Source organism: Sinohyriopsis cumingii, chromosome 10 (genome assembly GCF_028554795.1).
Source record: "Sinohyriopsis cumingii isolate HCF-2022 chromosome 10, ASM2855479v2, whole genome shotgun sequence".
Taxonomy (NCBI): Eukaryota; Metazoa; Mollusca; class Bivalvia; order Unionida; family Unionidae; genus Sinohyriopsis; species Sinohyriopsis cumingii.
Window position 1 is genome coordinate 92,964,658 of NC_142970.1, and position 27,960 is coordinate 92,992,617.

The 27,960-nt window shown below is 34.3% G+C and overlaps 1 protein-coding gene across 2 annotated transcripts in view; it reads left to right on the forward strand.

Annotated features, from left to right (window-relative positions):
• The window catches only part of LOC149790593 (alpha-catulin-like), a 153,409-nt gene that overhangs the window by 43,714 nt on the left and 81,735 nt on the right, over nucleotides 1-27,960 (forward strand). For both annotated transcript variants that reach the window (XM_089972694.1, XM_089972695.1), the window contains exon 2: nucleotides 25,163-25,352. In XM_089972694.1, coding sequence (XP_089828820.1) covers nucleotides 25,163-25,352 — 190 coding nt within the window. The remainder of the gene's footprint in view (nucleotides 1-25,162; nucleotides 25,353-27,960) is intronic.

Here is a 27,960-nt window from a genome sequence, read left to right on the forward strand (position 1 = left end):
GTATACATGGTAAATAAAATCATATTTTGAGATTTGTAGAAGTTTTGTTCCCAGCAGTAGAAGGTGTTGATGCTTTTTGCCTCATTCAAACAATTCCCTATAGATGGATTAATTGTGCTGCATTCACTCTTCCATATGGCTTCTACAGTAGAACTTCGATTATCCACCAGGGTGCAGGACCGCGACCATAACAGATAGGAGAATAGACGGATAACAGAATATGTACATAACAAATATTATACAATAGACCGGGTCATCAAACAATTTTAATATCCACATATTTACCTTTACCTGTTTTTAATATTTGACATACAATGCCCTGATGGTTAACAGAGACTGAGGCTTATTATGGTGATATTTGAAGTTCTGTTGTACTGTATTTATCACATTACAGGGCTGAAATAACTTTGAAACTAGGCGTGTCAGCCATTGTATATATTTACCCTTTGTTTTTAAAACCTTCCCCCCCACTGAAAGCTTGAGACAAAGTTTAGGATAGCAGCAACATTTCATGTTGCATTGGTCCCTCACTAAAATGTGACTCAATATAGCATGGTGCCAGATATAACACAGGCATAGTCATGGATTCCATATTCATTGTTCTCTTGTTATAAAGAGGCTCAGTATTGCACGGTGCCAGATATTATATGTGCATGGTTATGGATCCCATATACATTGGTTCTGTAGTATAAATTGGCTCAGTATAGCACAGTGTCAGATATAACACATGCATGATCATGGATCCCTTACATTTGTCCTTTAGTATAAATTGGCTGAGCATAGCACAGTGTCAGATATAACACAGGCATGATCATGGGTCCCTTACATTGGTCCTTTAGTATAAAGTGGCTGAGTATAGCACAGTGTCATATATAACACATGCATGATCATGGATCCATTACATTGGTCCTTTTGTATAAATTGGCTGAGTATAGCACAGTGCCAGGTATAACACAGGCATACATTGGTCCCTTATTATAAAGTGGCTCAGTATATCAGAATCCCCGATATTACATGGGTATGGTTGTAGATCCCATATTTTAGATGAATTTAGTTGTGCTGCTCAATCTACCTCAGTTTAAGACAAATCACTAACGGTACACGTTCATGTTAAACCTAGTTAACTACAAAGCAACCTCACACCGGATGCTTTTATGTTAAACCTACCTCAATATAATGCAAACTCATTAACATAGGACACATATGTTAAACATGCCTCAGTATAGATTGACCTCACATACACAGGACAGTTTTGTTGAACCTTCCATATATTGGGGCAAACTAATTAATATAAGACACTCTTATGTTGAACCTACCTCAGTATATGCTGTGTGTGCAAATGGGAAACTTCTTTGTTAAACTTGTTTCAGTATAGGGCAACCTCACTTACACAGGTCACTTTTATGTTGAACCTACCTTAGTATAGGGCAACCTGACTAACACAGGACACTTTTACATTGAACTTACCTCACTATAGGGCAACCTGACTAATGATATACTCTTATGTTAAATATAACTTATACCTCAGTATTGGTTGACCTCTCTAATGCAGGATACTTTCATGGCTGTCATAATCAGTACTATAATCAGGGAGCATGGAGCTATATATGTATGAAATGTGACTTACTACTGCCTCCATTTCCATACCCATCTACCCTTTCCCTTCATGAGGCAGTAGCTCCATCCAGTGTCTGAAAGTTTCTATTTCAGCTCATCATATGAGCATCTGCAGCCTTTCTATAGATGTACTTATTGTTGGTGTAGACATAGTTCAGGTTACGAGGATAATGTACATTTTGACAAAAAGACAGACGTTACTGATACAAAACATTTCACTAGAGAAGTGTCCCATTTACCGTCATTAAGAGCTGTTTTAACCTTATGCACTTTGTTTTTTTTTTATATTAGATTGCTTGAGACAATGCCCAAAGGACTGTCATTTCCATTTTTATGCTATGGCCAGTTGTCTGCCATAAGTTGTCCATCAATTGACCCACAGGCATCAATCCACTATGATCCTTTTATCACCTGTTTCAGCCTATGCTGGCATTTCTTCATTTTTTTTATGAGCATGAGTAAATAAAAATACTTTGTCAACAACACAATAACAATCTCATACCCATCAATAAAACTGCCTGTTGATTAATGATGGTGTTTGGAAGAGAAACTTTGTCTGGCTCATTCAGAACCATGAAATATTATATTGGGAGACATTATTACTTGTGCTTGCAGTGATTGTTTAAGTGTGTTATACATGTTTGTAAGAAGCTGGGATATTTTAGCACATGCAGTCACAGGTGATAAAGGAATGTGGTGGATTCTTGCAATTGTGACTTGTGATGATGCCATTGTCCTTCCATTATTACAAGTTTGTTATTATCCCTCCCAAAAACTACTTGGAGGATTTCCATAAAACATTAAACACATTCATTAAAAGTTTGTACCAATCTGATTTATACATGTAACATGACAGTTATAGAAGTCATAATGAAAATCTTGTTTTAGCTTCTCCTGATGAACATATCAACCTGATGTTTAAGGAAAAGACTTCATATGATGTCTAGTTGATCCAGAATGAGAATTCAACAAATCTGACATCCAGTAGTGCCACTATAAAAGCATACATACCTGTCAACTTTTCAAAGCCAAGTAGGGAGATTGAATACAAAATAGGGAGATCAGACCTTAAAATCTGGAGGTTTTTTACTGCAGTTTTTAAACCTCATTTTCACTAAATATTGACCTATCTTCTGGGTCCAACGGATGCTCTCTTTCTCCTAGTGATTTGCCTTATTTTCCTCAGGACATGCCCTCTTTTCATATTCTGGTCAGCTGTGGCCAAACTGCACAATAGCTAAAGTTTAGCCTGAAGTAAACAAGCAAAAAAGCCAGTGTGACTAACATCAGTTACTCCGTATCATTGCAATAATCTTGTGAAATGGACTGTCCCATCTGACATACTTCAAAGAAACCATCTTCTGCAGTGTTATTTAAGCACCAGCAATTGATTGGCAAATAAATGATACCCTATTTTGTTGTAAATAAATCCTGGCATGAGAGTTGAGAGGTATGTAAAAGCCATCTTGAAAATCTTCGTATAGTCGAATTTTTCCTAATGGATGCTAACAGTGGAGATTGCACAAAAGAGGTCCTTAATGAAAATGTTGCTGATCTGATATCCAACGTGACTACCTCCTGAGTGGATGGTCAAAATATAAGACATCTTGTAGTGTCTGTGTGTGTGTATGTGATTTAGATTTTTAACGTAGCTTTAACAATTTTCCAGTCATATCGCTACAATGTCTGCAGTGTGGCAGTTTAAAGTGATGTCTAGCACTGGGGTATCATGCCACAGACATGTAGCATGATGTCTCACCCAGTCACATTATCCTGACACCAGATCGACCAGCCCTAACACTAACCTCTAAATGCTGAGCGTCTAGCGAGGCAGCTCTTTGTACCATTTTTAAAAGTCTTTGGTTGTGGTGTCTGTCTGGACCTATTTGAAAATGTCTCTGATCTGACATTCCACATGGTATGTGGGAGTTTTTCAAGAATATCAGAGATAGTTTCAATACTCAGCAGTTAAAAAGAATGAAAGGACAGAAAAATAGTCTTATCATAGATTCATGGAAATTCTTTTCAGCCAGTGGAGTGTTCTTCTCTTCAAGGGACTCTTGTTTCTGTATTTCTGTAATTTTAAGATTAATCTTTACTTTAGAGATACATCAAGGATAGGTTTATCAAACAGTGTGTATGAGAAATCTTGACAGCATAGTAACTTGTCCAACTCTTAATTTGAGATATTAGAGAAAAAGGACTTGAAGCTACTTGTACTTGGTACAGTGGTAATTCTTTTTGGTACCATAGCATAAAATTTGATTAATATTGTTGCTCCATAAAAATTGAAAATTTCATAAATGTCAAATACTCCAAAGTGATGTTTCTAATTTTGGTATCTTTAATCTGAAATCAATTTTGATGCCCAGACAGTTATGAACTATATGATCTGAGTGTTCCATTTTCTTTTTCTATTTTTATCTAGGATGATAATTGAGTACATGTACTTGGTATAAAAATATTCCTAGTTCAATTGATTTCATATTTCCTTGTTTTCTTATGCAGCAGAATTCTTCATATTTTTTAGATGAATGATGGGTCTCAAATTATATTTTGCTGTATCCTCCTGGATGCATAATAGCAGTGGAGAAAATAAACTAAATTTTAGGGGTTGGCTTGTCTGGTACATTGCTTCTGACTTTCATCAAACTTAACTGGTCCTTGCAGTTCTTATGATTAATTGGAGACATGTGGTATAAGCAGGCTAATAAATAATGTCTGTTTCCATGGAAATTTTATTTATTATTATATAGGGATTCAAAATTTATCTTGTGTCTTGTATCTTCATATGCATTATGCTGACTTAATGGAAGAATCCAGGCTAATAAATCATAGGAGCAGTATGTAAATATAAGCTAATTTTGGTCTCCAATAAAATAACTAGATTTCCATGGATACATACTTCATTAGTGCAATTCATATTCCATATGTCTTGAAACAGCCGTTTTGATTGTATTAGTGTATATGTGTCTGTGGGTTAAAGGAGACCTGAAGTAATCATGGCCAAGGTAGCTAGCTGGCTGAGTGCCAGATTCATAATCCATTGGCCTTGGGTTCAATATCTGCCCAGGCCAAACTGGTCAGTTGTCTTGCTGTGTTTTGGGTTAAAGCATTTAGCTCACATTTCTTTACAGTGATTAAGGCAATATTGTGTTAAAAGTGCTATTAAAAAGAAACCAACCATAATGAAGGAATGAAAATATAATCTTCTGTAAATTCTGACTTGCCAGGAAAAAAATCCAAAATGGAAGCATGCATAAGTTATGCAGCATGTCTCTTAATTATGCTGTTAGACCATTGAGAATGCATGTCTATTAAATATGCCATTAGACCATTGAGAATGCATGTCTATTAAATATGCCATTAGACCATTGAGAATGCATGTCTATTAAATATGCCATTAGACCATTGAGAATGAATGTCTATTAAATATGCCATTAGACCATTGAGAATGAATGTCAATTAAATATGCCATTAGACCATTGAGAATGAATGTCTATTAAATATGCCATTAGACCATTAAGAATGAATGTCTATTAAATATGCCATTAGACCATTGAGAATGAATGTCTATTAAATATGCCATTAGACCATTGAGAATGAATGTCTATTAAATATGCCATTAGACCATTGAGAATGAATGTCTATTAAATATGCCATTAGACCATTGAGAATGAATGTCTATTAAATATGCCATTAGACCATTAAGAATGAATGTCTTTAATATATGCCAATAGACCATTGAAAATGAATGTCTAAATATGCCAATAGACCATTGAGAATGAATGTCTATTAAATATGCTGTTAGACCATTGAACATGAATGTCTATTAAATATGCCATTAGACCATTGAAAATGAATATCTATTAAATATGCTGTTAGACCATTGAGAATGAATGTCAATTAAATATGGCATTAGACCATTGAGAATGAATGTCTGTTAAATATGCTGTTAGACCATTGAGAATGAATGTCAATTAAATATGCCATTAGACCATTATGAATTAATGTCTGTTAAATATGCTATTAGACCATTGAGAATTAATATATATTAAATATGCAATTAGACCATCATTGAGTATTATAATGTCTATTAAATATGCCAATAGACCATTGAGGGGGCCCTGAGTGGCCGCGTGGTCTAAAGCGCTCTCTGTTACGGATCACTGCCATCTCACCTCTGTCTGTGTGGGTTCGAGTCTCTGATTCAGCCAATGTGGGTATGTGAGAGAGCTTGCCAGTAGCTTCTCGTGGGTCGGTGGTTCTTTCTGGGGTTTTCCCGGGTTCTTCCTACACCATTAATACTGGCCGCCTTGTATTGCCTATCGTGTGCTGAAAAATGGCATTAAATCCAACAACAACAACAACAAGACCATTGAGAATTAACATCGATTAACTATGCTCTTAGACCATCATTGAGCATTATAATGTCTACTAAATATGCCATTAGACCATCATTGTGCATTAATGTCTATTAAATAATGCCATTAGACCAAAATTTAGAATTAATGTCTATTAAATAATGCCATTAGACCATTGAGATTTAATGTCTGTTAAATTTGCTATTAGAACATCATTGAGCATTATAATGTCTATTAAATATGCTATTAGACCGTTGAGAATTAATGTCTATTAACTATGCTATTAGAACATCATTGACCATTATATTGTCTATTAAATATGCCATTAGACCATTGAGAATTAATATCTGTTATATATGCTATTAAACTATTGAGAATTAATGTCTGTTAAATATGCTATTTGACCATCATTGAGCATTATAATGTATATTAAATGCCATTAGACCATCACTGAGAATTAATGTATATTAAATGCCATTAGACCATCATTGAGAATTAATGTCTATTAAACAATGCCATTAGACCATCATTGAGAATTATTGTATATTAAATGCCATTAGACCATCATTGAGAATTATTTTATATATTAAATGCCATTAGACCATCATTGTACATTAATGTCTATTAAACAATGCCATTGGACCATCATTGAGAATTAATGTATATTAAATGCCATTAGACCATCATTGAGAATTAATGTATATTAAATGCCATTAGACCATCATTGAGAATTAATGTCTATTAAACAATGCCAGTAGACCATCATTGAGAATTAATGTATATTAAATATGCCATTAGACCATCATTGAGATATAATGTATATTAAATATGCCATTAGACCATCATTGAGCAATATAATATCTATTAAATATGCCATTAGAACATCATTGTGTATTATTGTCTATTAAATATGCCATTAGACCATGATTGAGAATTAATGTCTATTAAACAATGCCATTAGACCATCATTGAGCATTATAATATCTATTAAATATGCCATTAGACCATTGAGAATTATTAAATATGCCATTAGACCATTGAGAATTAATGTCTATTAAATATGCCATTAGACCATTGAAAATTAATGTCTATTAAATATGCTATTAGACCATTGAGAATGAATGTCTTTTAAATATGCCATTAGACCATTAAGAATGAATGTCTATTAAATATGCCATTAGACCATTGAGAATGAATGTCTATTAAATATGCCATTAGACCATTGAAAATGAATGTCTATTAAATATGCCATTAGACCATTGAGAATGAATATCTATTAAGTATGCCATTAGACCATCATTTCCTTAGATCATTGAGCGTCAGTGTCTATTAAGTATGCTCTTAGGCCATCATTGAGCATTATAATTATAGTGTCTATTAAATATGCCATTAAACCATTAATTGGAAGTCACATGATTAGATGAACATTGAGCATTATACATAGATCAGAAGTCACATGATTCAACCATCATTGAGCATTGCACTTAGTGTGGAAGTCACATGGAAGAATATATGCATTGTTGTAACTTGATGACATTGAAGTGTTATAGTTTTTTTGAAAGGTTATGCTTTAAATCTTGCATACAGGTTCCAGAAATGCTGATATACACAGTGTATAAACATTGCAGATCTTTCTTGAATGTTTGAAAGGAATTATTTTGATATAAATGAAAGCAGGTGAAAGATTTGTTTAAATTTATTACAAGTTAGATTAATGTGCATATTCAGAGAACTGTGTAAATTCAGTGTATCATGTGACCCAGTATGTCAGTGTAAATTTTGTGCATCACATGACCCAGTATGTCAGTGTAAATTCCATATATCATGTGACTCAGTATGTCATTATGAACTCAGTGTATCATGTGACACAGTATGTCAGTGTTTGTACAGAAAACTGATTGAAAAAACAAGAAGATTGTAATTTAGTCTTATGTTTAAATTTTTAAATTTTTATTTTGTTTGATGCACCTAATGGTGACACACTGCAAACAAGTGGTGCCCGACAGTTGTTTCACTTTTATTAAGTGATACAGCATATAGTAATTTACTGTGAACAAGCAACACATGACTGTGTCAACCTTTACACCATTAGTATGTTTGATACAGCTAATGGTGAATTACTGTGAACATGCAATGTCTGGCAGTCATATATGTTGACCTTTGCACTATTACTATGTGTGATACAGCAAAGTGCGATTTACTGTGAACAAGTAATGCCTGACAGTCATGTGTTTTGACCTTTGCACTTTTAGTATGTGTGATACAGCTGATGGTGATTTACTGTGAACGAGCAATGTCTGAAAGGCATGTGCTTTGACCTTTGCACCTTTACTGTGTAACTGTGAGCAAGCAATGCCTGATGTGTTTTGACCTGTGTGTGATACAGCAAAGGGTGATTTGCTGTGAACAAGCAGCACTCTGTAAAATGACTATAGTGGCAGGTGACATTCATTGCCATGACTTCCAGTTTAGGTAGATACCACATCTAAAAAACTGATGAATGGATGCAAGGAAGATGCTTATGTTCAAATATTGTGGCTCAGTCAGTAATGATTATTTACCCCATTTTGATGTTGGCTACACATGTATCATGTTCCATGACAACATTCTGATGTAATAGTCCATTGCAGCTGTCTGAGACCAGGATACCTAACATACACAAATTGGTTAATTACATCTTGTATCAGTTGCATTACATGACAAGAACACCTGCTATTATTATGCATTGCAAAAATATTCCTTACAGTTCATATCAGAAATAGAATATTGAATTTTGTTTTTTTTTTAAATTGGAGAGTTGGAGAGCCATGGTAGTTTAGTTGACATAGCATGGAACTCGTAATCCAGGTGTCGTGGGTTCTATACTCAATAGCATGGAACTTGTAATCCAGGTGTCATGGGTTTTATACACAATAGCATGGATCTTGTAATCCAGGTGTCATGGGTTTTATACACAATAGCATGGAACTTGTAATCCAGGTGTCATAGGTTCTATACTTAATAGCATGGAACTTGTAATCCAGGTGTCATAGGTTCTATACTTAATAGCATGGAACTTGTAATCCAGGTGTCATAGGTTCTATACTTAATAGCATGGAACTTGTAATCCAGGTGTCATAGGTTCTATACTTAATAGCATGGAACTTGTAATCCAGGTGTCATTGGTTTTATACACAATAGCATGGAACTTGTAATCCAGGTGTCATAGGTTCTATACTTAATAGCATGGAACTTGTAATCCAGGTGTCATGGGTTTTATATTCAACCATACCAGCTCAGGTTGGCAGCATTGACATACTCTTGGGAAAATGCACATAGATTTCATTTTCTGTGCATGTTAATGCCAATAATGTATTAAAAGAGCCTTTAAAAAACTCCAAATATTTTTACAATATTTAAAAAAATAATTGACTTTTATTGAAGCTCAAGAAACTAATTCCTTAAGTTCTTAATCATTAGTTAATTTATTAAAGAAACTTCTGAATTGCCACAGAACTGCTATGCTAGCATTGATGATCCTCTAATTAGAAATTTTGACAACTATATTACATTATTTCTCACTCTAAGGCCCCTCATTATGATAGGGTATATATTTTAAGACGAGTTACATCATTTCTCACTCTAAGGACCCTCATTATGATAGGGTATATATTTGATAGGGTATATATTTTAAGACAACTATATTACATCATTTCTCACTCTAAGGACCCTCATTATGATAGGGTATATATTTTAAGACAACTATATTACATCATTTCTGGGGCCCCGAGTGGATAAGTGGTCTAAAGCATTCACCGTTATGGATCACTGCCATCTTACCTCTGTCTTCATGAGTTCGAGTCTCGGATTCGGCTAATGTGGTTATGTGAGAAAGCTTGCCCGTAGCTTCTCGTGGGTCGGTGGTTCTTTCCGGAGTTTTCCCGAGTTCTTCCTCCATTAAACTGGCCGCCATGTATAGCCTATTGTGTGCTGAAAAATGGCTTTAAACCCTACAACAACAACTACATCATTTCTCACTCTAAGGCCCCTCATTATGATAGGGTATATATTTTAAGATGACTTGCATCATTTTTCACTCTAAGAACCCTCATTATGATAAGGTATATATTTGATAAGGTATATATTTTAAGACAACTATATTACATCATTTTTTACTCTATGGACCCTCATTATGATAGTGTATATATTTTAAGACAACTATATTACATCATTTCTCACTGAAAGGCCCCTCATTATGATAGGGTATATATTTTAAGACGAGTTACATCATTTCTCACTCTAAGGACCTTCATTATGATAGGGTATATATTTGATAGGGTATATATTTTAAGACAACTATATTACATCATTTCTCACTCTAAGACCCCTCATTATGATATGGTATATATTTTAAGACAACTATATTACATTATTTCTCACTCTAAGGCCCCTCATTATGATAGGGTATATATTTTAAGACGAGTTACATCATTTCTCACTCTAAGGACCCTCATTATGATAGGGTATATATTTGATAGGGTATATATTTTAAGACAACTATATTACATCATTTCTCACTCTAAGGCCCTTCATTATGATAGGGTATATATTTTAAGACAACTATATTATATCATGCACTCACTCTAAGGTCCCTCAATATGATAGGGTGCATATTTCAAGACAATTATTTTATAGCAGGCTCTCACTATAAGATCCTTGATTATTACATGGTACCTATTTTAAGACAACTTTATTACAGCATGCCCTCACAATAAAGCCATTTTATATGATAGGGTACTTATATTAAGATAAATTTTACAGCATGTCCTCACTACAAGACCCTTGATTATTACATGGTACCTATTTTAAGAACTTTTATAGCATACCCTCACTATAAGGCTTATGATTACAACATGGTGTCTATTTTAAGACAGCTATATTATAATATTCAGTCACTATTGATTGCATTGATTATGACAACTTTGGTAAGTTATGCCTTCAGTATGAGGCCCTTTGTTATGACATAGTTCCTATTTTAAGACAACCACATTGCATCATGCCTTCACTATGAGGCCCTTTGTTATGACATAGTTCCTGTTTTGAGAGAACTGTATTATGGTATTCCCTGACTATAAGGCCATTCATTATGTTCAAAGGCAAGTATGGCCATGGATTCCATTTGATTAAGTGGTATTACAGTTCTGTAGTTGTCTTAAAATAGGTACATTGTCATAAGAAAGGGCCTCATAGTGAGATCATGCTGTGATATAGTTGTCTTAAAATAGGTACAGTGTCATAGTGAAGGGCCTCATTGTGAGATCTTGCTGTGATATAGTTGCCTTAAAATAGGTACAATGTCATAATGAAGGGCCTCATAATGACATCATGCTGTGATATAGTTGTCTTTAAAAAGATACCAAATCATAATAAAGATCTTCATGGTGAGAGCATGCTATTTGATCTAGTTGTCTTAAATTAGGTACAGTACCATGTCATAAGAAAGGGCCTCATAGTGAGATCATGCTGTGATATAGTTGTCTTAAAATAGGTACAATGTCATAATGAAGGGCCTCATAGTGAGATCATGCTGTGATATAGTTGTCTTAAAATAGGTACAATGTCATAGTGAAGGGCCTCATAGTGAGATCATGCTGTGATATAGTTGTCTTAAAATTGGTACAATGTCATAATGAAGGGCTTCATAGTGAGATCATGCTGTGATATAGTTGTCTTAAAATAGGTACAATGTCATAATGAAGGGCCTCATAGTGAGATCATGCTGTGATATAGTTGTCTTAAAATAGGTACAATGTCATAATGAAGGGCCTCATAATGACATCATGCTGTGATATAGTTATCTTAAAAAAGATACCAAATCATAAGAAAGATCTTCATGGTGAGAGGATGCTATTTAATCTAGTTGTCTTAAATTAGGTACAGTAAAATGTCATAAGAAAGAGCATCATAGTGAGATCATGCTGTGATATAGTTGTCTTAAAAAAGATACCAAATCATAATAAAGATCTTCATGGTGAGAGCATGTTATTTAATCTGGTTGTCTTAAATTAGGTACAGTACCATGTCATAAGAAAGGGCCTCATAGTGAGATCATGCTGTGATATAGTTGTCTTAAAATAGGTACAATGTTATAGTGAAGGGCCTCATAGTGAGATCATGCTGTGATATAGTTGTCTTAAAATTGGTACAATGTCATAATGAAGGGCCTCATAGTGAGATCATGCTGTGATATAATTGTCTTAAAATAGGTACAATGTCATAATGAAGGGCCTCATAGTGAGATCATGCTGTTATATAGTTGTCTTAAAATAGGTACAATGTCATAATGAAGGGCCTCATAATGACATCATGCTGTGATATAGTTATCTTAAAAAAGATACCAAATCATAAGAAAGATCTTCATGGTGAGAGCATGTTATTTAATCTAGTTGTCTTAAATTAGGTACAGTACCATGTCATAAGAAAGGGCCTCATAGTGAGATCATGCTGTGATATAGTTGTCTTAAAAAAGATACCAAATCATAATAAAGATCTTCATGGTGACAGCATGCTATTTAATCTAGTTGTCTTAAATTAGGTATAGTACCATGTCATAACAAAAGGCCTCATAATGACATCATGCTGTAATATAGCTGTCCTAAAACAGGAACCATATCATAAGGAAGTCTTACTATATAGTAGTATACCCTATGGCTCCCATGGATAGCATAATAATGAGGGAATATTGTTTAATGAATACCGTTAGAAGGAATTCTTACTATAAGGCAATATACTCTATGGCTACTATGGCTATGGCAGCATTATAATGAGGGAATATTGTTTAATGCATACCGTTAGAAGGAATTCTTACTTTAAGGCAATATACTCTATGGCTACCATGGCTATGACAGCATTATAATGAGGGAATATTGTTTAATGTATACCATTAGAAGGAATTCTCACTATAAGGCAATATTCTTTATTTCAGCATTATAATGAGGGAATATTGTTTAATGTATACCATTAGAAGGAATTCTTACTATAAGGCAATATACTCTATGGCTACCATGGCTATGGCAGCATTATAATGAGGGAATATTGTTAAATGTATACCATAGAAGGAATTCTTACTATAAGGCAATATACTCTATGGTTACCATGGTTATGGCAGCATTATAATGAGGGAATATTGTTTAATGTATACCATTAGAAGGAATTCTTACTATAAGGCAATATACTCTATGGCTACCATGGCCATGGCAGCATTATAATGAGGGAATACTGCATTCATAGCATGTATTGCAATATATAAAATGTGGGTCTATTTTATTAGAGGAAATTTTTTGGTTTATATGACAAGAAACTTGATTGGGATATATAATTGTGTCTCTATAACATGAAACTAGGTGAGAGGGATATATAATTGTGTTTATTTAACATGAAACTTAGTGAGAGGGATATATAATTGTGTTTATTTAACATGAAACTTGGTGAGAGGGATATGTAGTTGTGTTTATTTAACAGGAAACTTGGTGAGAGGGATATGTAGTTGTGTTTATTTAACAGGAAACTTGGTGAGAGGGATATGTAGTTGTGTTTATTTAACAGGAAACTTGGTAGAGAGGGATGTTTTTGTGCAGTTTGTTTCACTGCCTCTTGATATTTACTGAGGAAAGATAAAGCAATACTGGTATAAATATCACAGTTCGCTTATGTAAAATTTCCTTGATGGTATTTGTAAGTACATGGCTTTTTCGGATGATAATGCAGTAAAGGAAATTCCCAAGTCACTTCATTTGACCTTTTCTCTGAGCTCTTCCTTCTTATTACATGGTTCATATAACCTTGAAAACTCCCTAAATTTTGTGAAAAACTTCTTGAATTTTTAAAAAAACTGCTCAAGTTTATTTGAAGATAAACAAAATATTAAAACTGACTAAAATATATGTTGGTATGTGAGAAAGCCTGCCAGTAGCTTCTCGTTAGTTGGTGGTTCTTCCTGGGGTTTTCCAGGGTTCTTCCTCCACCAATTATACTGGCCGCCTATCTTGTGCTGAGAAATGGCGTTAAACCCTCCTACAACATTAACAACTGAAATATATAATTCTTTAAATGCAGACATTTTATTTGTGAAATTTTAAAAAATAATGAATGGGAGAAAATTGGACAGATCAAATGATACACATGTACACGTGTAGCTACTAGTTGCCAGTGGTATGTTAATTATTTCAGGTTTTTCTTTTTGTTTATACCTGTATGTGCAGTAATAAATAACATAACGTAGAGAACATTCAGTTTCCTTGAGAAAATAAAATCCACCATGAAATCTTTTGGAAGTCCTTGGAAACTTTTTGAAAGCTTTTCTGAAATCAGCCTAAATGTAGATAAAGTTAATGTAGTGTGAATTTTATGTCTAACATAGTATCAAGGTGTCAAGGTGTCAAGAGTTCTCTTGCCTTGATGGTTAAGACAATGTTTATTTTGCATTTAACATAGCAATATCTGTGTGTCAAGAGTTCTCCCTCTTTAGTAATTCTCACTGCTTGGCTAAACAAATCAAAGGAATTGGCAGTCTCATTAGTCCAGTGTCCACATGGATTTAGGGACAAGCTGCATGTGATTGTCAGTTGCTGATACATGTATCTTGTTTTCTCTGTAAATAGTTTGGTCTTATTATCTGATTGTTTTTGTTTGTTTATACAGTTTTCACTTTTATATAAAGCCCTGATTGGGACTAGCTAAGGATTGCTAAATTTCAGTCAAACTCGGAAACCTGAAGATACCTATTGACACATAACCAGTATTATTGTTGGCTGAGGTGTGAAGCATTATGTAATGATATGCAGGTTATTATTTTCATAAGACAAAGGTCACAGATCCACTTCATTGCACATCAAAACTTGTCATATTTAGCTAGCTGAAATGGTGTGACCCCTCTGCTATCTCATTTGGGGCAGCTGAAACGGATCCAGTCAGATATTGCCTTGCATTTAAATTGGAAGATTGTTGGGAAAAATCAAAGCAGCCTTCAGTCATAACACATGTAACATGCCAGTTCCAACATAAGAAGGAACCTTTATGTGGATATCTTGTAAATGATGTTGTGTATGGGTTTAACTCCATATTTCAGCTCACAATAGGCCATACGTGGTGGCCAGTATATTTGGTGGAGGGGGCCCCGAGTGGTCGAGTGGTCTAAAGCGCTCTCCGTTATGGATCACTGCCATCTCACCTCTGTCTGCGTGGGTTCGAGTCTCAGAGTCGGCTAATGTGGATATGTGAGAAAGCTTGCCAGTAGCTTCTTGTGGGTCGGTGGTTCTTTCCGGGGTTTTCCCGGGTTCTTCCTCCACCATTAATACTGGCCGCCATGTATAGCCTATTGTGTGCTGAAAAATGGTGTTAAACCCTACAACAACAACAACATATTTGGTGGAGGAAGAACCACCAACCCATGGAAAACTACTGGCAAGCTTTCTCATGTACCCAGTTTGGCTGAGCCTGAGGCTTGAACCTACACAAGCATAAGTGAGATGTCAGTGATCTGTAAAGACAAGCACCATGACTACTAGTCACCTGGAGCCATTGTCTTGGTAATCGCCTGATCAAATGCTTTACAGGTCATCTTACACGCTATTTCATTGGTTCATTAATTTCACTTGCTATGTGCAGGGAGTCCACAAAGGGGCAGGTTCAAAACACCATTTCATAGTGCTGATGTACCAAGTCTTGAATATGCTGATGTACTAACAGTCTTGATGTATCACATTAATATAGTCCAGAATGTTTTTGAATGGTTTCACAATAGTCCCAAAATAGTGTTTTTGTCCAAAACGTCAATGAGCACTTTGTAATTCCAGTGAATAATTTAAATGATTCCCCTCAAATTTTATTTGAACACAACAGTAAATGATTCCACTGACTGAACTTAAAAGAGGAAAGAATAATTTTGTTTACCTCATTCTTATATACTAATTTAACTTGATGTAAGCAAACATGAATTTTCTCCATTTAAAAGCGGAATTCCAATTTTTTCCTGACTTTTCTTGATATATTACGTTTTTTTATCATCTCCAATCTGGCTTTTTAATAAAGGTCTGTTCGGTCTCATTCTGCAATGATTCTTGTAACGTATTAGTTCCATATACAGTGTATTTGTTAGCCCATGACTCTTGTAAAGAGTATTCTGATTGGTCCAATGAATCTTAGTGTAATGGAAACTGATGAAATGAAATGAAGAAGTGTGCTTGCAGCAAAAAAAAATGGCATCCCGAGTTGCTGAGAGAGACCATGACACGAGAAGTTTAGATAAAGGTTTAAAAAGACATATGGAAATGGGAATGGCTGGAGCGAAAAGTCGACGGAAATTGAATTGGTCAGTTTATAAGAAAAGTGAATGCTAGAGGACTGGCATTTTGTGACCTCTGCTCTACGTCAATCATGGATGGAAGATTTTGGAACAGCACCTACAAAAGAAGCTGCATGCATACAGAAAAATTGAAGCTCAGAAGGCATTTGGAAAAAGTGCAATTAATTACATTAAGAAGGAAGATTTCTTGCATGGGAGAACAGATGAAGCTCTCTGTCAGAATATGCGCACTGCATGCCGCCAATACAAGCACCAGCTTGAAAGGGAAAAAAGGCTCTCATTGAGAAGGAAATTGCATCTTGGGTCAAAAAGGTCAGTCTAAAAGGAAGGCTAAACAAATCTTTGTCAAAGCTGCAAAAAGAGCTTTACTGGAATATCCATTGGAAGAAAAGACAAGTGATTGTATGGGATTATTTGTATATAGTTGATCTACTTGGGTGTTTATTTTACAGATTTGTTATGAAAAGAGAGAAGTATAATATATTTGCGGCAAAAATTGAGAAATTATTTTGACTAATTACGATGTGAAGACTGACATGCATATGAAATAACTTAAGCACCAATAGTATTGGAGAACAAATTCATGTAACAAATGATTATTTTGTTATATATTATGATCAGAAGTTGCACCAGGAGCAGTTTTTTTATGATTGAAAAATGCATTTTTGGCCGGGTGCCTTTGACCACCTGCACCCCCAGATCAGGGGCACTGCCCCTCGAGACCCCATTAAGGGGTGGATCCCAACCCCACCCCTTTAATATTTTCAGCTTTTTTAGGGGAATACCAAAATCAAGTCTGTGTAAAGGCAAAGTAATATGTGCAGGATGTGAGGCACAAGATCTCTTTAAAGAGCATTCTAACTTTGTAAATAAGGCTATACCTTGAACTGAGAAATCAGTAAAAACACTTATTGATAGCTTATAAACCTGAGAAAAAAAATAGGCACACACAAAGCTATATCCTCATTTATGGACTGCAGTCAAGCACGTGTTATGATGGATATCTATAGTGTGTGTTTAACTTCTATCATTAATTGTAGATTGTAAGGGTCATATATCTAACATTTTCCACGAGTGTAGATTGTACAGGATTGTTTTCTTCAGCATTTTTACTCTGGTTTCAGATAATTATTGTCCGATATATTAAGCATGCATTTACATGTTTACATTAACAGACATCATTGATCAGAATTCCATCTGAAGAACATAGTAGAACATTAAATTATTATGTAGAACAGTATACTTCTAAACAGTAATTGATTATGATTTTGTTATTAATTTTTCATTAGTTTACTTCCAAAACAGCATGAACATATGCCAGATAATACATTAACATCTTTTGGAGTGAATTTCCTTGTACATGAATAAGATCTAGCGCAGCTTGAAAATTGATTTTTATTATTTACTGAAATAACACACTTAGATTATTACTATATAAAAATTGAACTACAAATATAAATATAGTCTACTGCAGAATAATTTATGCAACTTTGAAATTTTACATTTTTAAGAATAATACAAATCATTTTCAATAAACAGTTCACTTAAAGATGAAACATTTCTTTGCCAAATACCGCATATTTGTTGGAGGTTAGCAGGGTGTCATGTCACATGATTTAGTAGGCGGAGTGATCTGTCATCTCGCGTAAGATCAATTGTCTACTGTCATTGACATATTTGCCCATGTCTACTGTAATTGTCATATTTGCCCATGTCTACTGTAATTGTCATATTTGCCCATGTCTACTGTAATTGTCATATTTGCCCATGTCTACTGTAATTGTCATATTTGCCCATGTTTACTGTAGTTGTCATATTTGCCCATGTCAACTGTAATTGTCATATTTGCCCATGTCTTCTGTAATTGTCATATTTGCCCATGTCTACTATAACTGTCATATTTGCCCATGGCTACTGTAATTGTCATATTTGCCCATGTCTTCTGTAATTGTCATATTTGCCCATGTCTACTGTAATTGTCATATTTGCCCATGTCTTCTGTAATTGTCATATTTGCCCATGTCTACTGTAATTGTCACATTCACCAATGTCTAATGTAAATGTCATATTTGCCCATGTCTGATATATTGATCATATTTGCCCATGTCTACTGTAATTATCATATTTGCCCATGTCTACTGTAACTGTCATATTTGCCCATGTCTACTGTAATTGTCATATTTGCCCATGTCTTCTGTAATTGTCATATTTGCTCATGTCTACTGTAACTGTCATATTTGCCCATGGCTACTGTAATTGTCATATTTGTTCATGTCTTCTGTAATTGTCATATTTGCCCATGTCGTCAGTAATTGTCATATTTGCCCATGTCTACTGTAATTGTCATATTAGCTCATGTCTACTGTAATTGTCATATTTGCCCATGTCTACTGTAATTGTCATATTTGTCCATGTCTTCTGTAATTGTCATATTTGCCCATGTCTTCAGTAATTGTCATATTTGCCCATGTCTACTGTAATTGTCATATTTGCTCATGTCTTCTGTAATTGTCATATTTGCCCATGTCTACTGTAATTGTCATATTTGCTCATGTCTTCTGTAATTGTCATATTTGCCCATGTCTACTGTAATTGTCATATTTATCCATGTCTACTGTAATTGTCATATTTGCCCATGTCTACTGTAATTGTCATATTTGCCCATGTCTACTGTAATTGATATATTTGCCTATGTCTACTGTAATTGTCATATTTGCCCATGTCTACTGTAATTGTCATATTTGCCCATGTCTACTGTAATTGACATATTTGCCTATGTCTACTGTAATTGTCATATTTGCCCATGTCTACTGTAATTGTCATATTTGCCCATGTCTTCTGTAATTGTCATATTTGCTCATGTCTACTGTAATTGTCATATTTGCCCATGTCTACTGTAATTTACATATTTGCCCATGTCTAATGTAATTGTCATATTTGCTCATGTCTTCTGTAATTGTCATATTTGCCCACGTCTACTGTAATTGTCACATTCACCAATGTCTAATGTAAATGTCATATTTGCCCATGTCTGATGTATTGATCATATTTGCTCATGTCTACTGTATTGATCATATTGCCCATGTCTAATGTATTGATCATATTTACACACAACTACTATAATTGTCATATCTGCCCATGTCTGATGTATTGATCATATTGCCCATGTCTAATGTATTGATCATATTGCCCATGTCTAATGTATTGATCATATTTACACACAACTACTATAATTGTCATATCTGCCCATGTCTGATGTATTGATCATATTTGCACATGTCTAATATATTTGTCATATTTGCCAGTGTCTACCATATTTAACTATATTTAACATACACATGACTGTTAACAGTGTTGACCCAGATCTGTCATCACATAATCAGGATACATGGTGATTTCTTGTAATCATAATGCTCCAGTAAATTATTAGCAGAACAGAAATTAACCATTTTGACACTTATTTGCAGGGGAATGATGGGATTGAAGTTTTGTATTTGTATTGTTCATAGACTGCTTGAATAAGGAAGGTACATGTAGCACAGTACTACCTCACTTTAATGATGAGTCTGTGCTGTTCACAGGTTGTACTTGAATAGTGTACTCCCTCACTATATTGCTGAGTCTGTACTGTTCACAGTTAGGTTGTACTTGAACAGTGTACTCCCTCACTATATTGCCGAGTTGGTACTGTTCACAGGCTGTGCTTGAATAAGGAAAGTACATGTAGTGCAGTATTCCCTCACTTTAATGCTGAGTATGTACTGTTTACAGTTCGATTCTACTAGAAAAAGGAAGGTACATATTGTGCAATATTCCCTCACGTTAATGCTGAGTCTATGCTGTTTACAGTTTGGTTCTACTAGAAAAAGGAAGGTACATGTTGTGCAATATTCCCTCACTTTAATGCTGAGTCTGTACTGTTCACAATTAGGTTCTACTTGAATAAGGAAGGTGAATATTGTACAGTATTCCCACACTTTAATGCTGAGTATGAACTGTTCACAGTTATGTTGTACATGAATAAGGAAGGTACATGTAGTCAGTATTACTTCACTTTAATGCTGAGTATGAACTGTTCACAGTTTGGTTGTATGTGAATAAGGAAGGTACATGTAGTGCAGTACTCCCTCACTTTAATGCAGAGTATGTACTGTTCACAGTTTGGTTGTACGTGAATAAGGAAGGTACATGTAGTGCAGTACTCCCTCACTTTAATGCAGAGTATATACTGTTCACAGTTAGGTTGTACTTGAATATGGAAAGTATATATAGTGCAGTATTCCCTCACTTTAATGCAGAGTGTGTACTGTTCACAGTTAGGTTGTACTTAAATAAGGAAGGTACATGCTGTACAATATTACTGCATTATAATTTGAATTGGAGACATCAAAGGGGATTGTCTTATATTGAGTTAACCTTGTATTATGGTGTTTTATAAAATGTTACTTTTAAAAATGAATAGAATCCTTGACAATTCATGCTTTTCAAAAGCGACATCCTGATTACTGAGTTACCTTATAGTGAGGGACCAATGTACATTGATCATGTCTTAGCTGTACCCAAAAGCTTCACTATTTCAGTACTATACATGGATGATATGTCTCCAGTGTACACTAAAGGTTTATTATTCTAACATTGTACAGTTGGATCATTGTATTATTCCAACTAACTAAATTGCCCTACCTAGGATGGGAGTAAGGAAAAATTGAAATAAAACAATTGTGATAAGCAAGTTTAACAGAAAGTTTGAACCAAAAGTACAAAAGAACTATATATTTTTTTAAAGAAAGAAAAAATATGGGTACTACCATGAGTTTCAAACTCCTCACCTTTTGTTTGGCAGCCAGGACACACAGAAAGAAAGGCAAATGTTGGTGTTTATATATAAAATACTGCAAAATGATCATATGTCCCTGTTGTACTTTAAAGTTTTTTTTTTATTTCAATACTGTACTTTGATCATATCTCCCAGTTGTATTATAAAGGTTTATTATTCCAATGCTATATATTGATCATATGTCCCTTTTGCATTGTTAAATTTAAATATTCAAAAATTGTAAAGTGATCATATGTCCCAGTTGTATTATAAAGGTTTATTATTTTAATACTGTACATGGATAATATGTCCCATTTGTACTGTTAAATTTCATTATTCCAGTTAACTACACATTGATCATATGTCCCTGTTGTGCTATAAAGATTTATTATTTTAATACTGTACATGGATAATATGTCCCATTTGTACTATTAAATTTCATTATTCCAGTACTACACATTGATCATAGGTCCCTGTTATGCTATAAAGGTTTATTATTTTAATACTGTACATGGATAATATGTCCCATTTGTACTGTTAAATTTCATTATTCCAGTACCTCACATTGATCATAGGTCCCTGTTATACTATAAAGGTTTATTTTAATACTGTACATGGATAATATGTACCATTTGTGCTGTAAAGGTTTATTTTAATACTGTACATTGATTATAGGTCCCAGTTGTACTGTTAAATTTCATTATTCCAGTACTGTACATTGATCATAGGTCCCTGTTGTACTGTAAAGGTTTATTTTAATACTTTACATTGATCATAAGTCCCAGTTGTACTGTTAAATTTCATTATTCCAATACTATACACTGATGATATGTCCCTGCTGTACTGTAAAGGTTTATTTTTTCAATACTGTACATTGATCATAGGTCCCTGTTATACTATAAAGGTTTATTTTAATACTGTACATTGATCATAAGTCCCAGTTGTACTGTTAAATTTCATTATTCCAATACTATAAATTGATGATATGTCCCTGTTGTACCCTAAAGGTTTATTATTTCAGTACTGTACATGGATCATGTCCCTGTTGAACTGTTAAATTTAATTATTCCGATACTTTACATTGATGATATGTCCCTGCTGTACTGTAAAGGTTTATTTTTTCAATACTGTACATTGATCATAGGTCCCTGTTATACTATAAAGGTTTATTTTAATACTGTACATTGATCATAAGTCCCAGTTGTACTGTTAAATTTCATTATTCCAATACTATAAATTGATGATATGTCCCTGTTGTACCCTAAAGGTTTATTATTTCAGTACTGTACATGGATCATGTCCCTGTTGAACTGTTAAATTTAATTATTCCGATACTTTACATTGATGATATGTCCCTGTTGTACTATAAAGGTTTATTATTTCTGTATTGTACGTTGATCATAAGTCCCTGTTGTACTGTTAATTTTCATTATTCCAATACTATACATTGATGATATATCCCTGTTGTATTATAAAAATTTATTATTTCAGTACTGTATATTGATCATAGGTCTCAGTTGTACTGTTAAATTTAATTATTTCAATACAGTGTACTATGCATTGATATGTCCCAGTTGTATTATAAAGGTTTATTATTTCACTAATGTACATGGATCATAAGTCCCTGTTGTACTGTAAAGGTTTATTATTTCAGCATTGTACATTGATCATAGGTCTCAGTTGTACAGTTAAATTTAATTATTCCAATACTTTACATTGATGATATGTCCCAGTTGTATTATAAAGGTTTATTATTTCAGTAATGTCGTAGATCATAAGTCTCAGTTGTACTGTTACATTTAATTATTCCAATACTTTACATTGATATGTCCCTGTTGTATTATAAATTTATATTATTTCAGTACTGTACATTGATCATAGGTCCCTGTTGTACTGTTAAATTTCAATATTCCAATACTACACATTGGTTATATGTTGCTGTTGTACTTTAAGGTTTATTGTTTCAGTTCTTGAACAATAATTATGATGGAAAGCATGATAAAGATTATTCATGTGTAAATCCAAATGTATGGTTAGTTACTCAGATAATCTTGTTACCAAAGCTTCCATCGTCTTGTATGCATTGTGGCAGACCATAATTGCTCCTTCCTGCCCATAATAGCTTCCCACTGCTGTATTAAGATTCACTTCCAGTCATTTAGTATATTCCTTGTCAATCGAAATGAATAATTCTCAACTAAATATTGATATCACATTCCCTTTCAGTTGTTTAGTGTTTCCTTGTCAATAGTAATGAATAATTCAGTACTAAATATTGACATCACAGTTAGGTTAGGGTAGCAGTAAACTGAAGCCTTGAAAATCAAGAATGAAAGCAATAAATTGATATTGGCTTGTATCGGTGGTAAGCATTTGAAACAGTGGGTGCAATCAGATTACATGTAATGCTTCATTGTTGACCATATTGTTTATACAGAAATAACACTAGTGCATGGAGTTACCTTTATCAAACAAAAAAGCCAACATTAGGGTGATATAATACTCTTCATTATTATATGCTTATTTTCAGCTGGGCTAAGGCATTGTCCCTTGATCCATTCATCTGCATGTCCATTAACATTTTTTTGTGTGATCCATAATTTTTCAAGTCTGTGAGAGATTTTACCCAGTCTACATCATGACTAGATGGTGTGTAGCATGTCATAGCCAGGCATCCTTCGTCAAGGTCAAGGTCATGACAAGAGGTGTAATTCTGTACCTTGTATAACCTTATAAGGCTTAGAGAGATTTTGATGAAACTTTACCCTTGTCTACATCATGACTTGATGGTGTAGCATGCCGTAGCAATGTACCCCTGTTTCAAGGTCAAGGTCATGGCAAGAGGTGTAATTCTGTTTCTTGTATAACTTTGTAAGGCTTAGAGAGAATTTGATGAAACTTTACACTTGTCTACATCATGACTTGATGGTGTAGCATGCCATAGCAATTTAACCTGTTTCAAGGTCAAGGTCATTTCAAGAGGAAATGCACTTCTTTGATTTGTTTCTCTGTCTAATGAAAGCATTTTAACTGATGAAGGTATTTTAATGAGGCTTTGTGCAAGTATATGTAGAATTACTAAACTGTTTATTGTATACCTTGGCTGTACCCCATGCCACAGGTCAAGGTCACAGCAATAGAAGATGTGTTTATGTGACCTGTATGCTTGATCTGAGTACACACACACACACACACATATAGGGGCCCAGAGTAGCCAAGTAGTCTAAAACGGTCACTGCCATCTCACCTCTGTCTGCATGGGTTCGAGTCTCAGGTTCAGCCAATGTCGGTATGTGAGAATGCTTGCCACTAACTTCTTGTGGGTTGGTGGTTCTTTCTGGGGTTTTCTCAGGTTCTTCCTCCACCATTAATCATGGCTGCTATGTAAAGCCTACCTTGTGCTGAAAAATAGCGTTAAATCCTACATACACACATACATACATACATACATACACACACACACACACACATGCATGCACGCATGCGCATACACACACACACACTCACATACATGGAAGATGACTTTTGAACCAATTAAGATATGATGAATCTTTAGCCTTTTTACATATTTTGTTTTGACATTGTCTTGTATATTCAGTCCCACCTCAAAGTCAAGGTCACAACAAGGGACAATACAAGTGTGTGGCTTGCTTCATTATTCAGGTTGTCAGTCAAGGTCATTATTAGGAGAAAAGTCATGTGTCAGGTGTATCATGCGTTGTTTGTAGTGCACTGAGGAGTTTGGTTTTGCCGATTCATAACATTTGTAATAAATCTACATTGTGTTTGATGGAAATATATGTCATTAATTATTGAGCATATATTTTTCCACTTTTAATCTGAAAATATAGATTTCATGGTTTTGTTCATTGTCTCATCTTCTTTTGGTATCATTTCTGTTAAAGCTTCTTTCTTTAAATAGCATTTGCATGTATGTTTGATACCTTATGAATCTGTTTCATTATCTGATTTCTGTAACAGAATAATTTAGTAACAATAAACAAAGATATCTTATCTTCACAGATAACAACACTAGTCAACCACAAGGAGAGGACAAAGGTGACAGAGAAAACTGCACGTGCCTTGATGCGGGTCGGAGAGGCTGTCAGTTTTGCTGTAGAAAGATTTGTCACAGTAGGTGAATCCATTGCAGATGAAAACCCTGATATTAGAGAGGATATGTGTGAAGCATGCTGGGAAGCCCGACAGGCTGGTACGTTGCTAATCATGTAAAATTTTATCAACTAATATTCTGTTTTTACTTAAAGTAAAAAATATTTTGTGTCACACTTTGTCATGAAAAATGTATATTAATAGGGGAGTGTTGCACAGGAATGTCATGGAGTAATGCAGTTTTATGATAAATAAAATGACATAATTATGAGTCACAGACATGTAATTTATGAAACTTGATGACAAAATAAGGTTATTATACTTCTACAAGTATCTTGTGATATGTAGTAAGGTTAATTGGGGCAAAATCTCAGACTTGCAGTAGTGTTAATTAGTGCAGTCTCAGACATGCACTAGGGTTAATAAGGACAATCTCAGACACATAGTAAGGTTATTTTGAGCAATCTCATACAAGTAAGGTTAATTAGGCCAATCTCAGACATTTATTCAGGTTAATCAGGGCAATCTTAGACATGTAGTAAGGTTAATTAGTTCGAATCTCAGTAATGTAAAGGTAATTGGCAATCTCAGACATGTAGTCAGGTTAATTAGGGAAATTTCATACATTTAGTATGGTTAATTATAGCAATCTTAGACATGCAAGGTTAATTAGGACAATCTCAGAATTGCAGTAGGGTTAATTAGGACAATCTCAAACATGCAGTAGAGTTAATTAGGTCAGTAGGGTTAATGAGGGCAATTTTAGACATAAAGTTAGGTTATTATGGGTATTAAATGGAACTCATAACTTGTGATCTCATTTTCTTTAGTCCCCATGAGACATTTGTGAAGTTAAGAAGTTGTGATTAGCCTTGAGTCATTTGCTATTGAAATTGTCTGAATAGTGTACAGTCTTTTGTTATTGATATTGTCTGAATAGTGTACAGTCTTTTGCTATTGATATTGTCTGAATAGTTTACAGTCTTTTGCTATTGATATTATCTGATAGCTTACAGTCTTTTGCTATTGATATTGTCTGATAGCTTACAGTCTTTTGCTACTGTCTGATAGCTTACAGTCGTTTTCTATTGATATTGTCTGAAAAGTGTAGTATTTTGCTATTGATATTGTCTGAATAGTGTACAGTCTTTTGCTATTGATATTGTCTTAAGTATAATATCCTAATCATTTGCAATTACTGTGTCTGCAAAATCTAGAGTCATTTGCCTTTGATATTGTGTGAATAGCCTACAGTCATTTGCTATTGATATTGTCTGAATAGTGTACAGTCTTTTGCTATTGATATTGTCTTAAGTATAATATCCTAATCATTTGCAATTACTGTGTCTGCAAAATCTAGAGTCATTTGCTATTGATATTGTGTGAATAGTCCTGAGTCATTTTACTGTTGATATTGGCAGAATTAGCCTATAATCATTTGCTATCATGTTGTGTGAATAGCCTGGAATAATTGCTAATGATAATGTCAGTGTAACCTACAGTCATTTGCAGCTGATGTTATCTGAAGTGTAATAAGCAAGATAATACAAAATCCCAATTAGTGGAGATATTTTAAGACTGTTAGTGAAACCAAGTATTTAACACATTAACCCCTGGAGCTTTTTGTGATTTTTGCCTGAAAATCGAGTAGGAAACACATTTTGAAAGCTATTTCTGAATAGACTCGAAAACACCAAATCCCCAGTCATCTTTCAATAACATACTGCTTAGTGGTGTTAGAAACATAGATTTTCATTGGCTATTTGACTCGTGCATGAGCAGAAGGGTAAAAGTTAGACTTCTTTTTTCTTTAATTTTTTTATTATATTTTTTTTTAGTTTTTTGCTAAACAGAGCCATTATTTTTGTATGGAGACCACTCTTTATTCCAAATGCCCATCTTATCCTACATTTTGCAGAGGCTCATCTGTCTGTTTGCAGTTCATTCTGGTTTGCCTTAGATCTGAGACCAAAAAGTCTAAAATCCAGACACAAAATCAGATTCCGACCATGGGCGAATTTTGGGTTTAAAAAAAGTCGGGTCCAAAAAATGAGGTTTATCTATCTGTATTTTGTAGTGCAACTTGATATTCCAGATTATTTGGTATCATTGTAGAGCTACATCTGTCTACCTTTCTATAATACCACCCACTTTAGTGTATCATGCATGACCATGACGCTACAGAGCTCGACAGTAGGCTACTACCTCCTGCCCCGTAAAGTCGTTGCTAGGGGTTAATGTGTTAAGAGACATCTATCTTAATTTATTGCTACTTTTAATTATTGTATTTTAGTCAGTTTCACTTTTGTAAGCTTCCAAAAATTTGAGTTTCAGTTTACATTCAGGTTGAAATGTTTCATCACTAGGGAACTCGAGCTTCTTTCTGATGAGTAATTGCCTTTGATCATTAAGTTTAGAGTAATTGCCCTTGATGGTTAAGTTTAGAGTAATTACCCTTGATAGTTATGTTTAGAGTAATTGCACTTGATAGTCAAGTTCAGGGTAATTGCACTTGTTAAGTTTAAAGTAATTACTCTTGATAGTTAAGTTTAGAGTAATTACCCTTGATCATTAAGTTGGGGAGTGTCTTTTAGTAAAACACTTACACTTGTCAGCATATATACACTGTATTTGCTTGACAGTTGGTACATTGGTAAGAAAGAGGAGCCATATTTTCTATTTTTGCAGATAATTGAAAACCACATCTG